The sequence below is a fragment of the Schistocerca serialis genome, chromosome 4 (genome assembly GCF_023864345.2).
Source record: "Schistocerca serialis cubense isolate TAMUIC-IGC-003099 chromosome 4, iqSchSeri2.2, whole genome shotgun sequence".
In the NCBI taxonomy this organism is placed as follows: domain Eukaryota; kingdom Metazoa; phylum Arthropoda; class Insecta; order Orthoptera; family Acrididae; genus Schistocerca; species Schistocerca serialis.
In genome coordinates this window covers 484,721,695-484,743,118 of record NC_064641.1, presented here as the reverse complement: position 1 = coordinate 484,743,118, position 21,424 = coordinate 484,721,695, and the positions used below count along the sequence as shown (strand labels likewise).

Below are 21,424 nucleotides of genomic sequence, written 5' to 3'. Positions count from 1 at the left end.
CAGGAGTGGAATTAAAATTCAGGAAGAGACTCAAGGATAATGAATATCAAATACAAAAATTTGCTGATAACATGGTTATTATCTGTGAAAGTGAAGAAGAATTTGAGGAGCTATTGAACATAATGAATAGCCTACAGAGTACACAAAACTGATTTTTTAAGGGCTGGGATTAATGCAGATGGCCACCATTCCTCTCCTGTGTCAACCACTTTATCCCAGATTAATACTTGCTCGCAATGTCCTCAATTATTTATTGGAATTATCCCAATCTCGGTATTCTCCTACAGCTCCCTGTTAGTACAAATACCATGGAAGTTATTCCGCGATGTCTTAACACACGTCCTATCATCCTGTCACTTCTTCTTGGCGACGTTTTCCACACGTTACTCACCTCTTCTTTTCCGTGAAGCACTTCCCTATATCTTATCAGTTCACCTAATTTTCAACATTCTCACACCTCAAACGCTTCGAGTCTTTCCTTCGTTTTTCCACAATCCATGGCTCACTTCCAGACAATATTGCGTTCCAAATGCTGTGTCGGAAGAAAATACACTCGCCGGTACAACTGTGGGTTCTTTGGTCGCTCCGGGACGAGAGCGAATGTATACTATAACGCGTAAAATATTAGTTCGTTTTATTATGACCATAGATCAGAAGAATTAATTAACTTTATACAATCCATTTCTATAGGAATGTCATGAATATCTACAACTGTCTCTGAACACCACCGTAACACTTGGCACAGACAAAATACAAGTCACTTCACTAGATGAACAATTGACATTACTTCACTTACAGTTCTGCCTAAGACACTATTGAGACTTCTGGCCTATTTCAAGACGATACTATCATCTTAGTCGATGCTCGCAAACTGGGCAAAGTGGAATTGTGCTCGGCCGTAAGTAGAAGAGTGGATGCTGTGGCAAAGCGAAACGATTGTGGGCGATTGTACGCCTGTGTCGCTCATTCGTGGATGCGGCTTGCGGCGACTATCGTTTCTCGTGGTCGCGTTGAGAGGTGCCAGCCTTGCTTTGGGCGACACCACACCGAACGTGCATTTTCTTCCTCAAATAAGGCCTATGTTTCATACTAGTAGACCACTTATACACAGGAACGTGCTCTTTGCCCCTGTTCGCCTGATTTTTATGTCCTCATTTTGTGTGTCTTGTGTTATAAATTGCTTACAAGGTAGCAAACTTCCTTCGCTACTTTTGCGTGGTGGGCCCCAATTTCGACATCGCTATTCTCTTTTCTGCTATTCCTGATTACTTTCATCCTTCTTCGGTGGCCTCTCAGTTTATAGTGTGTTCTCATTAGACTGTTCGTACTATTCCATAGATTCTGCAATTCTTCTTCACTTTCACGAAGGAAAGGACTGTCATCAGTGAATCTGTCTCTGAGTTCCTTTCCCCCTGAATTTTAATCCTACTCTTGAAAACTTTGTTCTATTTCCGTCATTGCTTCTTCGATGTATAGATTGAACAGTAGGGGGAAATGCTACGTACCTGTCTTTTCTAATCCGAGATCTTCGTTTTCCATCTTCCATTCTCATTCTTCGTGTATTAACCGACTTTACCCATAGGTTGCTTTAGTTGAACTTTTCGAATATGTGTACCATTTTACATTCTCGAACACTTTTTCTAGATCGTTAAATCCTATGAATGTGTTCTTACTTTTCTTACACTTCCCTGTACCAACAGTGTGAAAAAATATATAATTTTGAAGTTATTCACAGGATTAACCTTTATGATCTTAATAAGCAATGAATATAAGAAGAAACTGGTGAAAAAGTGAACAGTCAGTTGATTTTTGGATGTGGTTTCACTTTGTAATTACTGTGACATAACGTTTTCAATGGCCGATCACATCGTGTGACAAACATGAGAGTAATTTCGCATTTTTCCTAACACAATACACATCGCTAAACTTCCACGAATTGATAATTCCCAAAACAAATTAATGTCCAAAATTACAACCAAGAAGGGTCTAAAATTTAATAAATTTATATCAAAACTGCATACTGCCACAGTTGCGTCATTTAAAAAGCACTATTAACAACAATGGTAAAAACTCAAATTTGTGTTCAGTACCTTTAGACGTATTGTTTTTTTTTTTTTTTTTTTTTTTTTTTTTTTTTTTTTTTTTTTTTTTTTTGGTCATCAGTCTACTGACTGGTTTGATGTACGGCCCGCCACGAATTCCTTTCCTATGCTAACCTCTTCATCTCAGAGTAGCACTTGCAGCCTACGTCCTCAATTATTTGCTTGACGTATTCAAATCTCTGTCTTCCTCTACAGTTTTTGCCCTCTACAGCTCCCTCTAGTACCATGGAAGTCATTCCCTCATGCCTTAGCAGATGTCCTATCATCCTGTCCCTTCTCCTTATCAGTGTTTGCCACATATTCCTTTCCACTCTGCGTAGAACCTCCTCATTCCTTACCTTATCAGTCCACCTAATTTTCAACATTCGTCTATAGCACCACATCTCAAATGCTTCAATTCTCTTCTGTTCCGGTTTTCCCACAGTCCATGTTTCAGTACCATACAATGCTGTACTCCATACGTACATCCTCAGAAATGTCTTCCTCAAATTAAGGCCGGTATTTGATATTAGAAGACTTCTCTTGGCCAGAAATGCCTTTTTTGCCATGGCGAGTCTGCTTTTGATGTCCTCCTTGCTCCGTCCGTCATTGGTTATTTTACTGCCTAGGTAGCAGAATTCCTTAACTTCATTGACTTCATGACCATCAATCCTGATGTTAAGTTTGTAGCTGTTCTCATTTCTACTACTTCTCATTACCTTCGTCTTTCTCCGATTTACTCTCAAACCATACTGTGTACTCATTAGACTGTTCATTCCGTTCAGCAGATCATTTAATTCTTCTTCACTTTCACTCAGGATAGCACTGTCATCAGCGAATCGTATCATTGATATCCTTTCACCCCGTATTTTAATTCCACTCCTGAACCTTTCTTTTATTTCCATCATTGCTTCCTCGATGTACAGATTGAAAAGTAGGGGCGAAAGGCTACAGTCTTGTCTTACACCCTTCTTAATACGAGCACTTCGTTCTTGATCGTCCACTCTTATTATTCCCTCTTGGTTGTTGTACATATTGTATATGTCCCGTCTCTCCCTATAGCTTACCCCTACTTTTTTCAGAATCTCGAACAGCTTGCACCATTTTATATTGTCGAACGCTTTTTCCAGGTCGACAAATCCTATGAAAGTGTCTTGATTTTTCTTTAGCCTTGCTTCCATTATTAGCTGTAACGTCAGAATTGCCTCTCTCGTCCCTTTACTTTTCCTAACGCCAAACTGATCGACACCTAGCGCATTCTCAATTTTCTTTTCCATTCTTCTGCATATTATTCTTGTAAGCAGCTTCGATGCATGAGCTATTAAGCTGATTGTGCGATAATTCTCGCACTTGTCAGCTCTTGCCGTCTTCGGAATTGTGTGGATGATGCTTTTCCGAAAGTCAGATGGTATATCGCCAGACTCATGTATTCTACACACCAACGTGAATAGTCGTTTTGTTGCCACTTCCCCCAACGATTTTAGAAATTCTGATGGAATGTTATCTATCCCTTCTGCCTTATTTGACCGTAAATCCTCCAAAACTCTGTTAAATTCCGATTCCAATACTGGATCCACTATCTCTTCTAAATCGACTCCTGTTTCTTGTTCTATCACATCAGACAAATCTTCACCCTCATAGAGGCATTCAATGTATTCTTTCCACCTATCTGCTCTCTCCTCTGCATTTAACAGTGGAATTCCTGTTGCACTCTTAATGTTACCACCGTTGCTTTTAATGTCACCAAAGGTTGTTTTGACTTTCCTGTATGCTGAGTCTGTCCTTCCGGCAATCATATCTTTTTCGATGTCTTCACATTTTTCCTGCAGCCATTTCGTCTTAGCTTCCCTGCACTTCCTATTTATTTCATTCCTCAGCGACTTGTATTTCTGTATTCCTGATTTTCCCGGAACATGTTTGTACTTCCTCCTTCCATCAATCAACTGAAGTATTTCCTCTGTTACCCATGGTTTCTTCGCAGCTACCTTCTTTGTACCTATGTTTTCCTTCCCAACTTCTGTGATGGCCCTTTTTAGAGATGTCCATTCCTCTTCAACTGTACTGCCTACTGCGCTATTCCTTATTGCTGTATCTATGGCGTTAGAGAACTTCAAACGTATCTCGTCATTCCTTAGTACTTCCGTATCCCACTTCTTTGCGTATTGATTCTTCCTGACTAATGTCTTGAACTCCAGCCTGCTCTTCATCACTACTATATTGTGATCTGAGTCTATATCTGCTCTTGGGTACGCCTTACAATCCAGTATCTGATTTCGGAATCTCTGTATTGTATGTCAACCGGGAGCCTAGAAACGACGGCGAGGCTCCGTCCCCGCCGCAGCCGCAGTGGTCCACAACCCGACGACGACTACCGCAGTCCACTTCACCCATCCGCCGCCTCACACCGAACCACTATTTCAGGGTTATTGTCCGGTCCGGCCCCCGGTGGACGGGATGGTCCCTGTGAAAGGGCACAGCCGACTTCCTTCCCCATCCTTCCCTAATCCGATGGGACCGATGACCTCGTTGTATGTTCCCCTCGCACGAATCAACAAATCCACCGTACTAAACAGAACTGTAGAGGGTTCAATCTGTAAGGCAATGGTGATATTTGAATACGTGGATGGAGGTGCTACTCCGAGATAAAGAGGTTGTTACGGGAGAGGAATTCGTGGCGGGCCGCATCCAACCAGTCAGAAGACTGCTGGCGAAAGAAACCGGACAAGTGCGAGTTCTGTCTGTGTATGTAGACAGTTCATCTATAGGTTTTGAGTTAGTGAGTAAGAAAATATGTGTCATAAATGGGTGTATCTTTTGATTGCATTGGTTTAGAAACTTAAATGGTTTCGCACTACCAAAGGACCATAGATAGTACTGACGTAAGTTTCGTCTTGAAACCTCTGCCCGTTCATGAGAAAAGGGATCTTAACAGACAGACAGACAGACTGTCAACAAATGGCAAAAAGTGATTTAATTACAAATTAACAATATTCGGAATTTTTCATTAACTTGTATTGTGAAATACTGGTTCCTGCCAAACTTCGTTATTCTAGGTCAACGGGAGGTACCCTATAGGTTTTGATGTGTGAGATTGTGAGTATTAAAAAGCTGAGGTAAATGGCCAAATCTTTTGAATGCGTCACTTAGAAGCTTAAATGTTTTTACTCCACCAAAGGACCTTAGAACCCAGTATTTGACGCAAATTTCAGCTCTATATTTCCCCTCCTTTCTGAGAAAAAGGTATCCTAATAGACGGACAACGAAGTGATCTTATAAGGTTGCTGTTTTTACCGTTTGAGGTACAGAACCCATTTCTTTTTCTTTTTCAGGGTTGGGAGGAGACAGATAGTGTACTCGTGCTGATTATATCTCTCTCTGTGATAGAGACCCATGCATTAGACCCTCTTGCTGACAGTGTGACAGTGTGATTGCCAGTAGCTAAGACTGTTCGGAACTATCATCCAGGATTTTTAAGTACCGATCGTCGAAGCGATTAAGTCTGTTTAGCGCGGCTCTTCGCTATATTTTGCCCAAACCTTACACTCAAGAGATTTCTCATATTGATAGGGGAAGGCGGCGAGCTACGCGCTACCGGCACAGTTGGGCGGAGTCTGGCGGTTTACACGGCCCGCCCTCTCACTGGGTCACTCGCGGCACGCGTAATCCAGTCCGCCTGGGCATTACTGCAACGCGTTCTCGTTACCACCCGCCACAGAACCGTAACGAGAGAACCACCGATCTTTTATTCATCGTTACTGCCCAGTTCGCCCCCGCGAAACCTTCTATTTAGTCTGTCTCAATTAGAGTACCTCGCTCAATTGTAATTTACCTCGCATCAACTTGTTAACTCTGTAAACAATTAATTTTTATTTGAATGAAAAGTTCTCAGGATTACATTGATGACAGTCCCGTCCGAAGAGATAGAAAACCATAGTGAAGCAGCGCTACGACCAAAGTGAAGCAAATTAAACAACTCTCCGCCACGTTGTTGGAAGTCAAAACAAAGAAGTATGGTAGGGGGGCCTACATGATAGTGAATAAGGACATTACGAAACCTAGCCTAAAGTAATAAATTCACATATTCACGTAAAGTTAACACATGAAAGTTCTTTCTGTGCTGGCGTACAGCATAAATCAACAAAACCGGTAACTTTTAAACAGTACGCACATAAAGTGAGACATATTTGTAGTTTCACTGCTCTTTTCTGTGCAGTTATTTACTGCGTAAACTTAAGGCATGATTTCTAAAAGAAATTCCGCAATTTCATATCTCACAAGTTCGCACACGTACTATTTCGCTTTTAAAATAACCACGAAGTGGTGAGTGACAGAAATGAGGAAGCCACAACCACTTTCGAATGGCGTTCGTCTGAAATCGGAAATCGGTCACGTCACCTCCCATCCTCGTTAATTTTGTGAGGAATCATCGTATTTACAAATTCCGTGTTATGACAGTATACTGTTTCAGAGCAAGAGCTCACTGAAGTTTTATCATAAAAACGTCACTGCGGGTATGATTCATTTTAATTTAATGTCACTTGAAGACACATCGACTGTCAAGTCCTTAGGGAATTCTAAGACGAACGATAATAATTGTCGAAACGGTAACTGATCGGAGTGGTCACGAGGTTAGAGACGTGCAACAGGGGAGTCTAAGGAAATATGTTCGCGTCCTGATATACAGTTTCCTTTGCTTTTGTTTTTTCGTCTTCGCGTTTTTAACACACACTAGGGCTTTCTTACTCATGAAATAGAATTATATTCTGCAATATTCAATATTATCTGCATATAAGAGCGCACTCTATCAGGAATGAATTTCTTCGATTTCGTAACTTGATTCGGATTAAAAAACGGAAGACGACGCTGCTGTGAGTGAAACAGCCAGCAATGATGTTTATATTATTTTTGCTACAAATATTTCACCGTTTTTTTTTTTGGAATATTTGAAAGCTTGCTACTTTCTTCTGTAATTATGACTTTAATAAAAATGGCAAAGGTAATGTTAATCAAAATACTGGGAGTAGTTATGATCTAAATGACAATAGATTTATTCATTCTTAACATCACAAGACAAAAAAATGACTAATTTCATTCGGCAAACGCTTTCACTAGTATGGAATTTGTGGTGGACAAAGTGATCAGCTGGGGATCGACACACGGCACTAACCATAACACTAATCGCTCTATCTGACTTCATACACGTGACTCCGGGGTATGGCACGAAAACTACTCCACAATCAAGCATCTATACTCTACTATTCCGAAAAAGAAAAATATGGTTCGAAAGAACAGGGTGCTGAGGTGCATATGTTGGAGCCCTACGCCGTAGCGACGAATACTTTACCCTTCTCCTGGTCAGGGCGGCACACCACGATGCGTTCGGCGACAAAAGTCATGGACGGTAGCATCTGTTATTAATGCCGCGCCCCGAAAAATGCAAGTACACGGCATCTCGGTCGGCTAATTCGGAAGCCTCTGAAACCTCGGTGGAGTCCAGTGTGCAGGTGGACATGTTTGCTGGTCTGCCAAACCAATTTGTCTCCGTCCCAATACTATGCGTGACGGAATATGTCAAATGCTTAAACGGCCGACTCAAGACAAATAAGTACACCCACGCATCACTCATTGTGTGCGTGATGCTAGAAGCATCTGGCACAGGTTCTAAGTGGAACACTAGCAATGGACACAAGTCTCACCGTTTAGGTTGAGACCTTCAGTTCTTTACTAGCGAAGCGCCAGTACAGGTGTGACATCATCTCTTTCTGTCCGCTTCCTCCTCAACTCGGTAGCAAAGTACATTTACATCTTAGGCTACTCCCAGTTAAGCACAAGCCAATCACGAGCTGGAGGGCCGGATTCAAAGATGGGAGACTGCTCCTTGCTCAGCATACACCGATTTGACCAGTCAGAGACTTTAAAGTTAATTGGGACAAAAAAAAAAAGATTCAGATTTGTGGCCCCATTACCACGTGTTTACGCCTTGTCTTTTACTAACAACACGACCAGGATGGAACCACAGCCCTCCATAAAAAGACTGTTATCTCCCCTGTTCTGTCCATTTCGAAGTTTCCTAAAGAGTGGGCATAAACTCGCTAAAAGCCTCATACCTCCACAAATATGTTTTCGTAACAGAGTCTGGACGATGGGCGCCATTGGCCTGTCCCACGAAAATTCGCAGATCGCTCACAGTTGTCTCGTCGACTTCCTGCCTAAAAAGGACCCATTGTCTGCTTTATTGCCCGTCTTCAATGCTTTGGCCATTGGCGCTAGTCAGCCTACCTGGACGCGACCGGTGACCGACCGGCCCCATCCAAACGTGTCTGCACGGTGAGACCGCGGAACTCGGCAGTCCGGAAATGTTTTCACACAGGTTCCACAGAAAAAACACCCTTCACTCGGCCGTCAGTCGTCCTATACTTTTACTGCAGTCGTTTAAATCGACATCCGATTCCTTTGAAAGCAGGTGAAGCTTACCGCTATTCCTTCACTAGAGCATATAAGCAAGAGGGTTAACTACTGCTCACCATTTCATCATGATGTATGAAGTCAGATAGTAATAAATATCATCTTCCCTAAGAACATTAAGCAGCATGACACCGAATCAGAAGTGAGAGTGGTCTGCAATCTCTTATATTTCGCGATTTCAAAGGGTGTAGTTAAGTAGAAATCTAATATAATTGCTCCAAGTCAAATGAGCAACAATTACATTTATATTCTTGTATATCACAAATACTTTGCTGTTTATTTCTGGATACGTTGTGTTTTCAGTGAGCGTAAATGAGAAGGACCAGTAAGAGCACAGCTTGAATTACTGACAACAAAACGAACAGCAATGATATTTGTAGTCTTGTTTGTAACAAATACGCAGCAATCGTATTTGTAGTCTTGTTTGTCACAAATACACTACTCGCCATTAAAGTTTCTACACCAAGAATAACTGCAGATGATAAACGGCTATTCATTGGACAAATATATTACACTCCAACTGACATGTGATTACAGTTTCACGCAATTTGGGTGCATAGATCCTGAGAAATCAGTATCCAAAACAACCACCTCTGGCCGTAATAACGGCCTTAATACGCCTGAGCATTGAGTCAAACAGTGATTGGATGGCGTGTACAGGTACAGCTGCCCATGCAGCTTCAACACGATACCACAGTTCATCAAGAGTAGTGACTGGCGTATTGTGACGAGCCAGTTGCTCGGCCACCATTGACGATTTCAATTGGTGAGAGATCTGGAGAATGTGCTGGCCAGGGCAGCAGTCGAACATTTTCTGTATCGAGAAAGGCCCGTACAGGACCTGAAACATGCGGTCGTGCATTATCCTGCTGAAATGTAGGGTTTCGCAGGGATCGAATGAAGGGTAGAGCCACGGGTCGTAACACATCTGAAATGTGGCGTCCACTGTTCAAAGTGCCGTCAATGCGAACAAGAGGTGACCGAGACGTGTAACCAATGGCACCCCATACCATCACGTCGAGTGATACGCCAGTATAGCGATGACGAATAGACGCTTCCAATGTGCGTTCACCGCGATGTCGCCAGACACGGATGCGACCATGATGATGCTGTAAACAGAACCTGGATTCATCCGAAAAAATGACGGTTTGCCATTCGTGCACCCAGGTTCGTCGTTGAGTACACCATCGTAGGCGCTCATGTCTGTGATGCAGCGTCAAGTGTAACCGCACCCATGGTCTCCGAGCTGATAGTCCATGCTGCTGCAAACGTCGTCGAACTGTTCGTGCAGATGGTTTTTGTCTTGTAAATGTCCCCAGCTGTTGACGCAGGGATCGAGACGTGGCTGCAAGATCCATTACAGCCATACGGATAAGATGCCTGTCATCTCGACTGCTAGTGTACGAGGCCGTTGGGATCCAGCACGGCGTTCCGTATTACCCTCCTGAACCCACCGATCTCATATTCTGCTAACAGTCATTGGATCTCGACCAACGCGAGCAGCAATGTCGCAATACGATAAACCGCAATCGCGATAGGCTACAATCCGACCTTTATCAAAGACGGAAACGTGATGGTATGCATTTCTCCTCCTTACACGAGGCATCACAACAACGTTTAACCAGGCGACGACGCCGGTAAACTGCTGTTTGTGTATGAGAAATCGGTTGGAAACATTCCTCATGTCAGCACGTTGTATGTGTCGCCACCGGCGCCAACCTTGTGTGAATGCTCTGAAAAGCTAATCATTTGCATATCACAGCATCTTCTTCCTGTCGGCTACATTTCGCGTCTGTGGCACGTCATCTTCGTGGTGTAGCAATTTTAATGGACAGTAGTGTATTTAGCTACCATCAGATCCTTAACAACGCTTTCGTAAATTTGGCGCTCAACACAAAGCTCGCACTACACAGCAAGTAGTTGATGCCACGTGACCTATTTCTGAATTCTAGTTACATGCGGCAGTACTTCCTCAAAAAAATGGTTCAAATGGCTCTGAGCACTATGGGACTTTACTTCTGAGGTCATCAGTCTCCTAGAACTTAGAACTAATTAAACCTAACTAACCTAAGGACATCACACACACCCATGCCCGAGGCAGGATTCGAACTTGCGACCATAGCGGTCTTGCGGTTCCAGACTGAAGCGCCTAGAACCGCTCGGCCACACCCGCCGGCACAGTACTTCCTCACTTTAGTCACTCGTACACAGTGACTTCCGAAAGTATGGTGGATAATAGTGTAGTGTGGCACCATAGGGAGCTCTGAACAACGTGTCACAGCCTCTCAGTGTATATCTGTCTGGCCCTGCCTGCGTACATCGTCATTTCCTGTGAATTATGTGTCGGTTTAGTTTCTATTTGATACGCGCTGCACAAATAGTTAAGAAACGAAGCACTCACAAAGTAAAACTATGGCTGACACAAGTATTTTCCTTGATCATTGAGGATAAGAGAGACTTACATGGGACTGTTGGGTAAAGAAAGAAGATAGTGGGGACGTTTCTGTTCAACTGTGTGTGAATTCCTAAGGGGGCAAACTGCTGAGGTCACCGGTCCCTAGACCTACACACTATTAAACTAACTCATGCTAAGAACAACACACATGCCCATGCCGAAGGGAGGATCGAACCTTCGGCGGGAGGGGCCGCGCAGTTAGTGACATGGCGCCTCAGTGCGTGCGGACACACTGCACGGAGGACGTTTCTGCAAACAGTAGATTAGACCTCATACACAGCGTGAGAATGGTGAATAAGGAAGGAAATGCGAAAATCGTAATGAAGGTAATCTTTATTTTACATACTAAAAACCTTGGCAACAAAGTAAATCCTCTTCTACCCTTCCAAAAATTAAGGAAATTATGAAAATAGTTAGAAATCTGATTGATGCGTCTATAAACCACACTTGAATAATGAACAATAATACATTTCATGTCTTTTATTTCTGGTACAAAACTGGCTCTCAACTTTGATAAAAGGCAATCTGATGATCACTGCACACACAATTCCGTAATGCTTAACCTAATGTACTATTATAATGGTGGCATTATTAATGGTGGGATCATCAGTTTTCTAGGATAGATACGACACTTTCCTGAAATGACAGATACATGAGTTCTCTCAAAAGTTGAATTGTAACAGTGCTACGATCAGAATATTGTGCATATTATTGTTTATAAAAATCGTCGCAAATGGTTTAATACTGTCATCTAACTCTTCTTTTGATGTGATAATATTTCCCACCATGTAATTACTGCATCCATAATCCATTACACTGTTTCAGTTATTGGAATCTTCGTCAACCTCAAAAATATTTTTCCTTTTCTGCTCTATCTAGTGCCAAGTTAAATATTCCTGGCAGCTGTAGTAGACGTTAGATGAACCCATTTCTTCTTGTAGGAAGGATATTCCTATTGCAGAACAGTTATTATTCATAGTGCATATTTAGAAGTAAGCAATACACGCAGTAAGGCAAGCTTTCGAAAACTGCTACACAAAACGTCTCATCATCCTCCTAACACCTTAAATTCTGCAATACCTCTCTCTACTTTAGAGACTGTAGATAAACACTCTTGCGTACCTTGTTACATTGGGAAGGAGCGACTGGTCCCCGGCACGAATCCGCCTGGTGGACTTGAGGTCCGGTGAGCTGGCCAATCTGTGTACGGTTTTTAGGAAGAACGGAGACATTGTATTAAAAGATTTCTAGAAAATTTTAAAATTTTTTACATGACTGGAGCATCTTCCTCAGCGAATGTGGGTTGGTTCCCCTTACTCCGCCTCAGCTACACTGTGTCGTCGATTGCTGCGCAAACAAGTTCTCACGTACGCGTACCCCACCATTACTCTACCACGCAAACAAACGGGTTAGACTCGTTTGGTGTGAGACGTTTCTAAGGGGGACGGGGGGAGGGGGGGTGGTCCATCGGGGGCCGAACCTCACAATAACCCTGAAGGAGAGGTTCGGTATGGGGCGGAGGAGGGATGAAGTGGACTGCGGTAGTCGTCGTGGGGTTGTGGACCACTGCGGCTGCGGCAGGGACGGAGCCTCTCCATCGCTTCTAGGCCCCTGGTTAACATACAATACAATACAATACCTTGTTACATAAGTACTCTCAACCGAGAGAAGCTTAATTGAAATAATGAATCTGCACAGGGGGACCAGTTAGCACACGAGTAGCAGAACATGATATCCATGTCTGATTATCACAGCACAATAAATCTGCGATAGCGGAACACCACAGTGACTATGGACAGCCTATATTGTTCCAAGAAGCCTCTGTGCTGGCGAAAGAGTCGAGGACCCGTCAGTGTAACATTCGAGGGGCGACTGAGAGAGAGACAGAGGGAGAGAGAGAGAGAGAGAGAGAGAGAGGAACTCTTCGTGCATTTCCGTGCACATCAGGAAGAAAAAATATCCGCGAAAAGCCAGGCACTGATTTTTAGACTGTCGGCAATGACTGACAAACCGGTTAACCCACGAAAAGCTTCTTTCCTACCCTCCCCCACTCGTCATGACTAGCCTGCTACACTCTAGAGTCAAAAAAGTTTCAAAAATATGGCTATTGACACCGATCATCAGTAATAAATAGATTCACCTTTCCTCCACCAGAGCGATCTTGCCCTGAAGAAGAACCAGTCTTATCGTGTGAGGAAAGCGGTTTCAGTATTGTCGAAATGTTGGTTTTAACTCTATAATTAAAGTACTTTATACAGTGACCCGGTGCAGCACCCATCATAATGTAGGTGCAAGTTTCATCATTGTTGGCTGTATAACAATAACTGAGCAAACTGAACTGAAATATAGAAGCTCAAATCAGAGTAAGAACCAGTCAAAACGTGAAGCTCCTGTCAGAAGGATGGCTCGAGGAGTATAAGTAAAATATGTTTGGCTAAAAACACAATATTTATTCTTATCTAAAAGATGAAAGTAGGATAGGAAGGGAGTTTAGAGTGCGACATCCCATCAACATTTAAGTCATTAGAGATTGAGCCAAAAGCTTGACACGTGTAGCCCAGGGAACTGTTTTTAAGGGACCATTTAGGTACTCTCTTTAAGTGAGTTAGGGAAATCAGCTATGGTCCTTCTACCTTAGTGTCTTAATTACTGAACTGCCTCGTCTTGTAAATGGGACGTCTCGATGATTTGGTGAGACCGAATACCGCTCTGCAGTCGGCTAGTAGAAAAATAGTGCAGTGAGTAAGGCGAGACGGGCGGCGGCAGTTACGCCAGGTGTGGGGCGCCGCCAAGGCCGGGAGCGGCGCGCTGACCCAGTGCTCCACTAGGGGGCGGCGGCGCCGCGGTATAAAGAGGCGCGGACAGCGGTCCGTCGCCACAGTCCGCTGTACTCACACCCACCCAACATGTACAAGCTGGTAAGTCCTAACATCGGCTCACAAGTTCCACTCCGTTTTACTTCTTTTCTTTCCTTACTTATCTTTTCGTGAAGTCCCCTTGTAGAAATAGTAAACATCTAATCAGTTGCAAATTGAAAGGTTTATTAAAACATTGCCAACGTTCATAAAAACATCTCCTTCAGAAGCAGAAAATGGACAACTGGATTACATGTTGTCAAAGAGATACGTCAAAATATAGCCGAAAGGCGTCGCCAAATTTAAAATTTCCCCCTCATTAATTGTACATTGGCAAGGAAGTACCATATGACAACAACCCATGTTGTGCATGTTTTAATATAATGTGGAGGTAAAATTTCATATTTGACGACGCCTTTCGACTACATTTAACGTACCTCTGTCGCAACACGTAATCCAGTTGTCCATATTTTACTTCTGAAGAAGACGTTTTTATACACCCTAAGACCATGATAAAGGAATTTTAATAAACCTTCCAATTTGTAACTGAACAGTTGTCTACTATTCCTACAAGAATATTTCATTCGACGTTTGCTGCTCCAGTCATGTAAAAAATTTTAAAATTTTCTTGAAATCTTTTAATACCATGTCTCCTTTCTTCATCAGGTAAAATAATCAGTCTTTTCAAATTCATTTATCCTATTACATATCTGATTCTCCTAGTATAACTCAACATGTAGCAGTGAAGTGACTCACACTATGATAAAACTGACGACCATTTCTTTGGAACAAAGCGCACACTGCATGATTTCTAACTGTTTCCCACACGTGCCTGGCAAAGACCAGACCAGTCCCATAGCTCGTCCCAGAAACGATGCACATAAGTAAAATGCATAAACGCACTGTACAAAATTGGTACACTTTGCGGAAAAATAAATTTCTTCGTTCCCCGAGCTTAGCGTTAACGATGCGTGGTGATGACAGTAGGATCTAGCCATAGAAAATCGTTCTTATTGAATGAGTGGCAATAATATGCAGGGAATGGAAACAATTTCAGAAAATAAAGAGCTTGAGGGTAAAAGAGAAATAAAGAAGAAAGAGAGTGAGAGACAGGGATACAGAGAAAAAGAGAGAGAGAGAGCACCTGCAGTTTCTCGCCTTATCTATTTTAATGAAACCATTTAATGAAACCATTTCAGCATCCTTAAAAGATTGCCTTTGAAATGTTATAGTTGTTGGACATATAACTACAGATTTCGAATACTTTTTGTTTTTGTAGTAATTCAGTCATCTACTAGTGTCTGAGCGGGCTAAACTTATTTTTATAGACATTCATGGGTATTAAATATTTGAGTTAGTCTTCCTTTAGATTTTTCATCGAAGTCTGAAAAATTTGAATTTGCTTATTTCCGATGAACGTGAGTTCTTGGGCAGCGCGGTTTCGTTTGAACTCTTTACAAATTATTAGGGGAATTGTCCGCCTGCTTAGCTGGACGGTAACGTGCTTCCCTTCCATGCAGCGGGCCCAGGTTCGATTCCCGGCCGGGTTGGAGATTTTCTCCGCTCTTCGACTGGCTGTTGTGATGTCCTCCTCATCAACGGCACAAAAGTCGGCCGGTGGGGGTCGACTGAAATAAGGCTCGCACTTGGCGGTCGAACTTCCCCGAGTGGGAATTAAAATAGTCTCATCCGCCATGTGCATTATCCTTATTAACATATAACTGGCTCTTGTGCCGCAATTGGATGAATATCTTGTTGAAACCCATAGTTCCACCCCCTTTCGCCAAAGACCTGTTCAAAGAAGTGGGGGGGGGGGGGGGGTGTTGGAGCTCGAGCACACGGAAACGGAATTTTACTTCAGTCAGTAGCGAGCTAGGGTATGCATCGCAACTTCGGGAAAGCTACAACCTCCCTCCCCACCCGCCTTTAACGAGTCCTCCGCAGACCGGGATGAAACGTTCGGGCTCCAACAATTCCAACAAGAAATTCATTAGGGTACGGCATAACAGCCCGAAATACTTCAGTAAGTTTGACTTTTCCGGGCGGTGAAAGTTTACATTCTCCAAATGGACCACCGTTAACAACGTCACATTTTGCAACGCATACAGAATATTACTACGAAAATTATAAGGTAAGCGCTGTTTTGGAAATGCTTATGTCGCCTCGTTTGTGATTTTCTTCCAACCTTACTACAACAGCCTTCCCAAAATTTGAAAAATAAGCACGGGCACAGTAGTACACTGAGTTCCGTCTCAGTCATCGAAATTTTTTTAACCGTCAGTCGATTTAGTGGAACACTCTCTGTGACTGTCGATATTCGAGATAAAGTTCCTTTCGAGCGTATAGCTTTCATCTGATATGAAATTTTAGATCCACATGTTATTCTTTAAATGTACAGCGACACATTCAAAAAGCTGAAACGTTAAATTAAAAACTCGTACTTATTTTCTGTTATTATGTAAGTAATTATTTAGTTGTCCATATTCCATGCTTGCTGGAGAGGACAAATAATCATAGACGTTTATCCGCAAAATATGATTATTTCAATTATTATTTTTACGCCTAGAATTTGAATCGCTGTAGTCCGGTCATATTCACTGTGTGCTCTTTAATGATATGTAATACTAAATCTTATACATAAGGGGTTGTCGAAAAGTTTCTGTTCGAAGGCCATGCAGTCCAGAATCGGTATCCCAATCAGAGAAACTCGCCGTAAGCATTGAGCCTATCAACTTACCGACGCACCAGGTTGAAGACACCCGTTTAGTAAAACAACATGTGCTACTGCGTGAAGAAGTCCATGACTGCCTGTTGCACATCCTCATGCGAAGGGATGGCCTCCATTAAGGAATCTGAGGGTAAATGAGGACTGTTGGGCTCGTGTTCGAGTGTATTCCACTTGAGTAGGCGTAACTGCTGCGTTACGACATTTGCGATATGGGAACGTGCGTTATCATGAAGTATCAGCATTCCTTGTCGCACGGAACTTGGCACTCGATTCCGCAACAGTTGTTTTGCGACAGACATGACACACGTTCCACCTTCTCCGATGGACGCATATGGTAATAACGTCACCATAGTTCACCTGTCCGCATGTACCGCATGCACGTAGGAAAGATACGAATATGGCACTAATCCGCTGCTTACATGTTGGTATTTATGTATCCGCATATACCCTGCTGTCGCTTTTTCGTAATACAACTTCTTACCTGTTCAACTTCTATCTGATTATATAATGTAGCGTAAAATTTTAGACTAGTAGCATACATTACAAGAAACGTAACGTGGAAGTACGTAGCACACAAACAAGCTCGTTGATAACAGGTTTTGCTGGAAAATGATGAGTTCTTAAAACATTAAGTGGTCCATTCCTAACATGTCTATTTCAACTGCTTATGGATATTGCAAAACATAAATATTTCTAATATTTTTTGACAGCTATGTTTTATGGACGTAAAAGACCTTTTAGCACAAGGTCTTCATATATGTACCTATGTTTATTGGCTTTATTTCTATGCTCTGAGTGGCGACATTACAGAGACCAATTGACGTACTTTTTCGAAAGTGCACAGCAGTGATTTGATAACGTGACGGCCAAGCTTGTATCAACACGTAGAAAAAGAAAAAAAACTGTAACTGTACTTCTTTCATTGTGGGAAAATGGTTTCACCCAGTGCTGTGTAAAAGTCAAATCATCAACTGTGTACGACCGGCAGGTGATCCTGATGTGCGCCGTGGCCGCCGCCCACGCCGGCTACCTGGGAGGCTACGCCGCCCCCGCCGTCGCCGTGGCACCTGCCGTGGCCGCCCCCGCCGTCGCAGTCGCTCACGCCCCCGTGGCCGTGGCGCCCGCCGCATCCTCGTACGCCAACACGTACCGCGTGTCGCAGACCGCCCGCCTCCTGGCCGCCCCCGCCGTCGCCGCCGCCCCTGTGGCCTACGCCGCCCCCGCCATCCACGCCCCTGTGGCCTACGCTGCACCTGCTGTCGCTGCTCCGATTCTCAAATACCACTAAAATCTAACTTGTGTCTTGTCGACAATAAAGTGAAGTATTTATTACAATAAGTGCCTTCAAAATTACACCATCACCTGTCATACGTAATTTGTTACTGGCGTCAATAATGGCCGGCATGTCCATTCTTATGCATGAAAGTGGCAACGTTAATCAGCGTTCACCCACATTTGTGTACGCAACCAATACTTAACACTTTCTATCCTTCAAAATGATGGAAAAGCGTGTCCTGAAAGCAGACACCACAATCCTGGGATCCCTTAGAATATTACATTTTTGAAATGTAACACGTTACTTAATCCAACAATGCAGTTGAGTATTCAGCATGTAAGTCTGTCGTGCACAAGATCCATGATCGATTTCTGATACCGCCAAGAATTTTTCTTGCGCCAGAATTCGAAGAGTGTTCGCTCAGCGTAATGAATACAACTGACGAGCTTCTCCGAAAGAATGAGTTCTCTTTTCATTTTAACAGTAGATCAATGACTACTAAAATAATGTCCCGTTCACATTGCCCTTCACACCTACGTCAATAACGCCATGGGTTAAATACCAGGTGATCAGCTTTGGGCTACAGCCTTGATCTGATCAGTGAATTTAGCTTTACATAATAATTTTCTGAATTAAATGTGATAAATTCAGGATATACCAAAAATTGTTCAATGTTGAAAGAATATTGAATGACGTTATCGACGCAACTGTACCTGCTGCTCAGACCTTTGTATTTTACTCATAAGTGTGAAAGTGCGGAGATTTATTTAAACTGTCAAACTAGTTGCGTAAGGAGGTCCTTAATACGTGCATAAATCACTGTACATGTGACAGGCCCGTGAGGTGTCATCATCTCTAAGAAAAACGGACCGAGAATGAAGAAGCTTGTGAAACCATACTATACATTCACAACAGTCACATCATCTGATGTTCCTGCAAACGTGTGGCAGGTAGAACCATATACGTGGCAGTTCTGTCACGCATTCACATCACGGTGCAGAGTAATATGTGACTCGTCAGTCGAAAGAATATTTCTCAGCCACATGTCATCAGTTTCGATGGGTGTCAAAAAATTAAGAGAAAAGTCACGGCGTTGCAGCCTATCTTGAGGCATCATTTGGTGAATCTTGTAGGAATACCAGTGCAAAATGCGGCGTAAAATCTTTTGAGCTGTTGGAAATGGAAATGAGCGTTTGGCGTCATTGGCCGGGAGGCCCATTGCGGAGCAGGTCCGGCCATCTTGGTGCAAGCCTTACTACATTCGACGCCACATTGGGCGACCTGCGCGCCGAATGGGGATGAAATGATGATGAATACAACACCCAGTCTCTGAGCGGAGAAAATCCCCGACCCTGCCGGGTTCGAACCCGGGCCCGGAGGACGGCAATCCGTCACGCTGACCACTCAGCTATCGGGGCGGTCTTTTGAACTGTTGACCAGGGCAGAGAGAATTCCCGTGACACAGCTCGAGCACCGGCTGCAGAATTTGGAGCACGTGCTGCGCGGTTGGCAACAGTTGCAGCAACTTCACCAACAACTGCCGCCATCTCCTCTTCCTGCTGCATCAACCTAATTCACCTGTTTCTTCAAATCTCTTCATCATATTCTGTACCCCATTTACTGACGTGGGGCCTCTTCGCAACTGTTTTTGTCTCCCACATTCCCACGCTGCGATTGCTGCCGTTCTTTACTAGCAGTGCAAGATCTTTCTTCTCGATAGACATTGCATTTCGTGCGGAAAACTTCAACCTTCTTAACTCTTCACCAACAGTCAGTTCAAAAGACATCAACACGCATAGCCAAGTGGCAAACAGGATAATGACGTTAAAACAAGAGAAAACAGGAAACATTTCGCATTCTGACTGTCTGCAGCACCATATTTTCACCCAGCAGTAGAAAGCTGAAGTGCTTCTCTCTCTTTTTTTCAGCACACTCCGCAAGCGCGCCGATTAATGACCGTATCTACGATGTTTCAGCTTCCTGCAGCGCAAACAGCACGCGCTGCAGCACTTAGAACACCTTCAGTTTAACTACAACCAATCGATACATGGAATGTGCCTAATTAAATCCATAAATAAATCACTTTAATTTGCCACTACATGCCTCTTTGCAGTCTGGGCGTGACGCCTTTCAATTTTCTTGTTTCTGTTCACGTTTATTTACATGAATAGCAGTGTTGTTATTATGGTCACTGTACACAGATTGCAGAGGGAACTGATGATGAAAGATCACCTGATTGCGGCCATCATCTCAATGAGACAATCTAAAATAGTACCTGGTGATTTTAAAGTTCAATGCTCACAGTGGGACATGGAGATGGAAGAAAATAGAAAGGATGAGCTGTTTTCGATACCATAGGTGAAGGAAGTCTACCTTTATTCATAGGTAGATCACTTACGCGGAACCCTGTGCCTAATTATTTAGATAAAATGCATAACAGATCTGTGTTTCGTTTTGGCTTCCTTGGTACTCTATTTTCGTGGTAGCAGCCGAAAAACACCGATCAGATCATATACCTATCATTGTTTACTGCTGTGACAAAGAGATCGGACGTCACCCATACAGTTAATCTAAAGAGTCAATGAGAGTACACATAAAGCAACTATAACAGAAGAAATTCGAATTTTATCGACTGTTTTAATAAACTTAAGAAGCTTTAACGGTGTATATGTGAATTTATAATAGAATTTTTGCTCGATGATGATATTTGGTTTGTGGGGCTCTCAATTGCGCGGTTATCAGCGCCCGTACAAATTTCCAAACTTGCTCAGTCCAATTTCGCCACTTTCATGATTGATAATGAAATGATGAAGACAACACAAACACTCAGTCATCTGGAGGCAGGTGAAAATTCCTTACCTGCCGGGAATCGAACCCGGGACCCGTGCTCGGGAAGCGATAACGCGACCGCGAGACCACGAGCTGCGGACATTTTTGCTCGACAACCTACATATCAAACTATACTCTCGGCATGACACACTAGTTCTTCGCGACGGCATATTTGCTTTCAGTTCCGGACTGAAGCGCCTAGAACCACGCCGAAAATGAGAGAAAGCTCGAGCTTTCGATGACAAGTACGAGTTTCTTTCTAAGAAGATGATTGTCTGTCCGAGCAAAGTTTGGCGTTCAGTCGCATTAGAATCCCAACGGACCCAGACAACCAGTAGCATTAACTACCAAGACCAGTACTCAGATAAATTCTTCTCAGATAGAAAAAAGGCTGTAATCAAGTTTACACCCTATCTGTATAGCATGATTTTTCACTCAGTAACAGACTTCATGTTTTCCTGGACATTTAGGGCCTTATTAGAGCGTACTTGATAAAACAGAACAACATTCATAATGATGGGCGTCTTGTCTCAGGTAAAGGATCCATTTCAAAGTAACTAGAAAGCACATGAATGTTGGTACTTTCCCTTCGGCCTTAAACTTATATTCAGCCAGTCGAAGAGGACTGCCTTTGCATCGATACATCGATAAAGGATATCTTAACAGTAAATTTTCCTATCGCCACAGCAGAGCTGTAGCTGGCAGTAAAACTCACCATCCAGCGGGTACTGCGGT

General features: G+C 43.1%; 1 protein-coding gene across 1 annotated transcript; it reads left to right on the top strand.

Annotated features, from left to right (window-relative positions):
• Window positions 1-13,907: 13,907 nt before the first annotated feature.
• On the top strand, window positions 13,908-18,298 carry LOC126474564 (cuticle protein 12.5-like). The gene is made up of 2 exons (XM_050102040.1): window positions 13,908-13,919; window positions 17,573-18,298. The coding sequence occupies exons 1-2, from the start codon at window positions 13,908-13,910 to the stop codon at window positions 17,870-17,872; spliced, it is 312 nt and encodes a 103-aa protein (XP_049957997.1). The 3' UTR covers window positions 17,873-18,298.
• The last annotated feature ends 3,126 nt before the right edge of the window (window positions 18,299-21,424 follow it).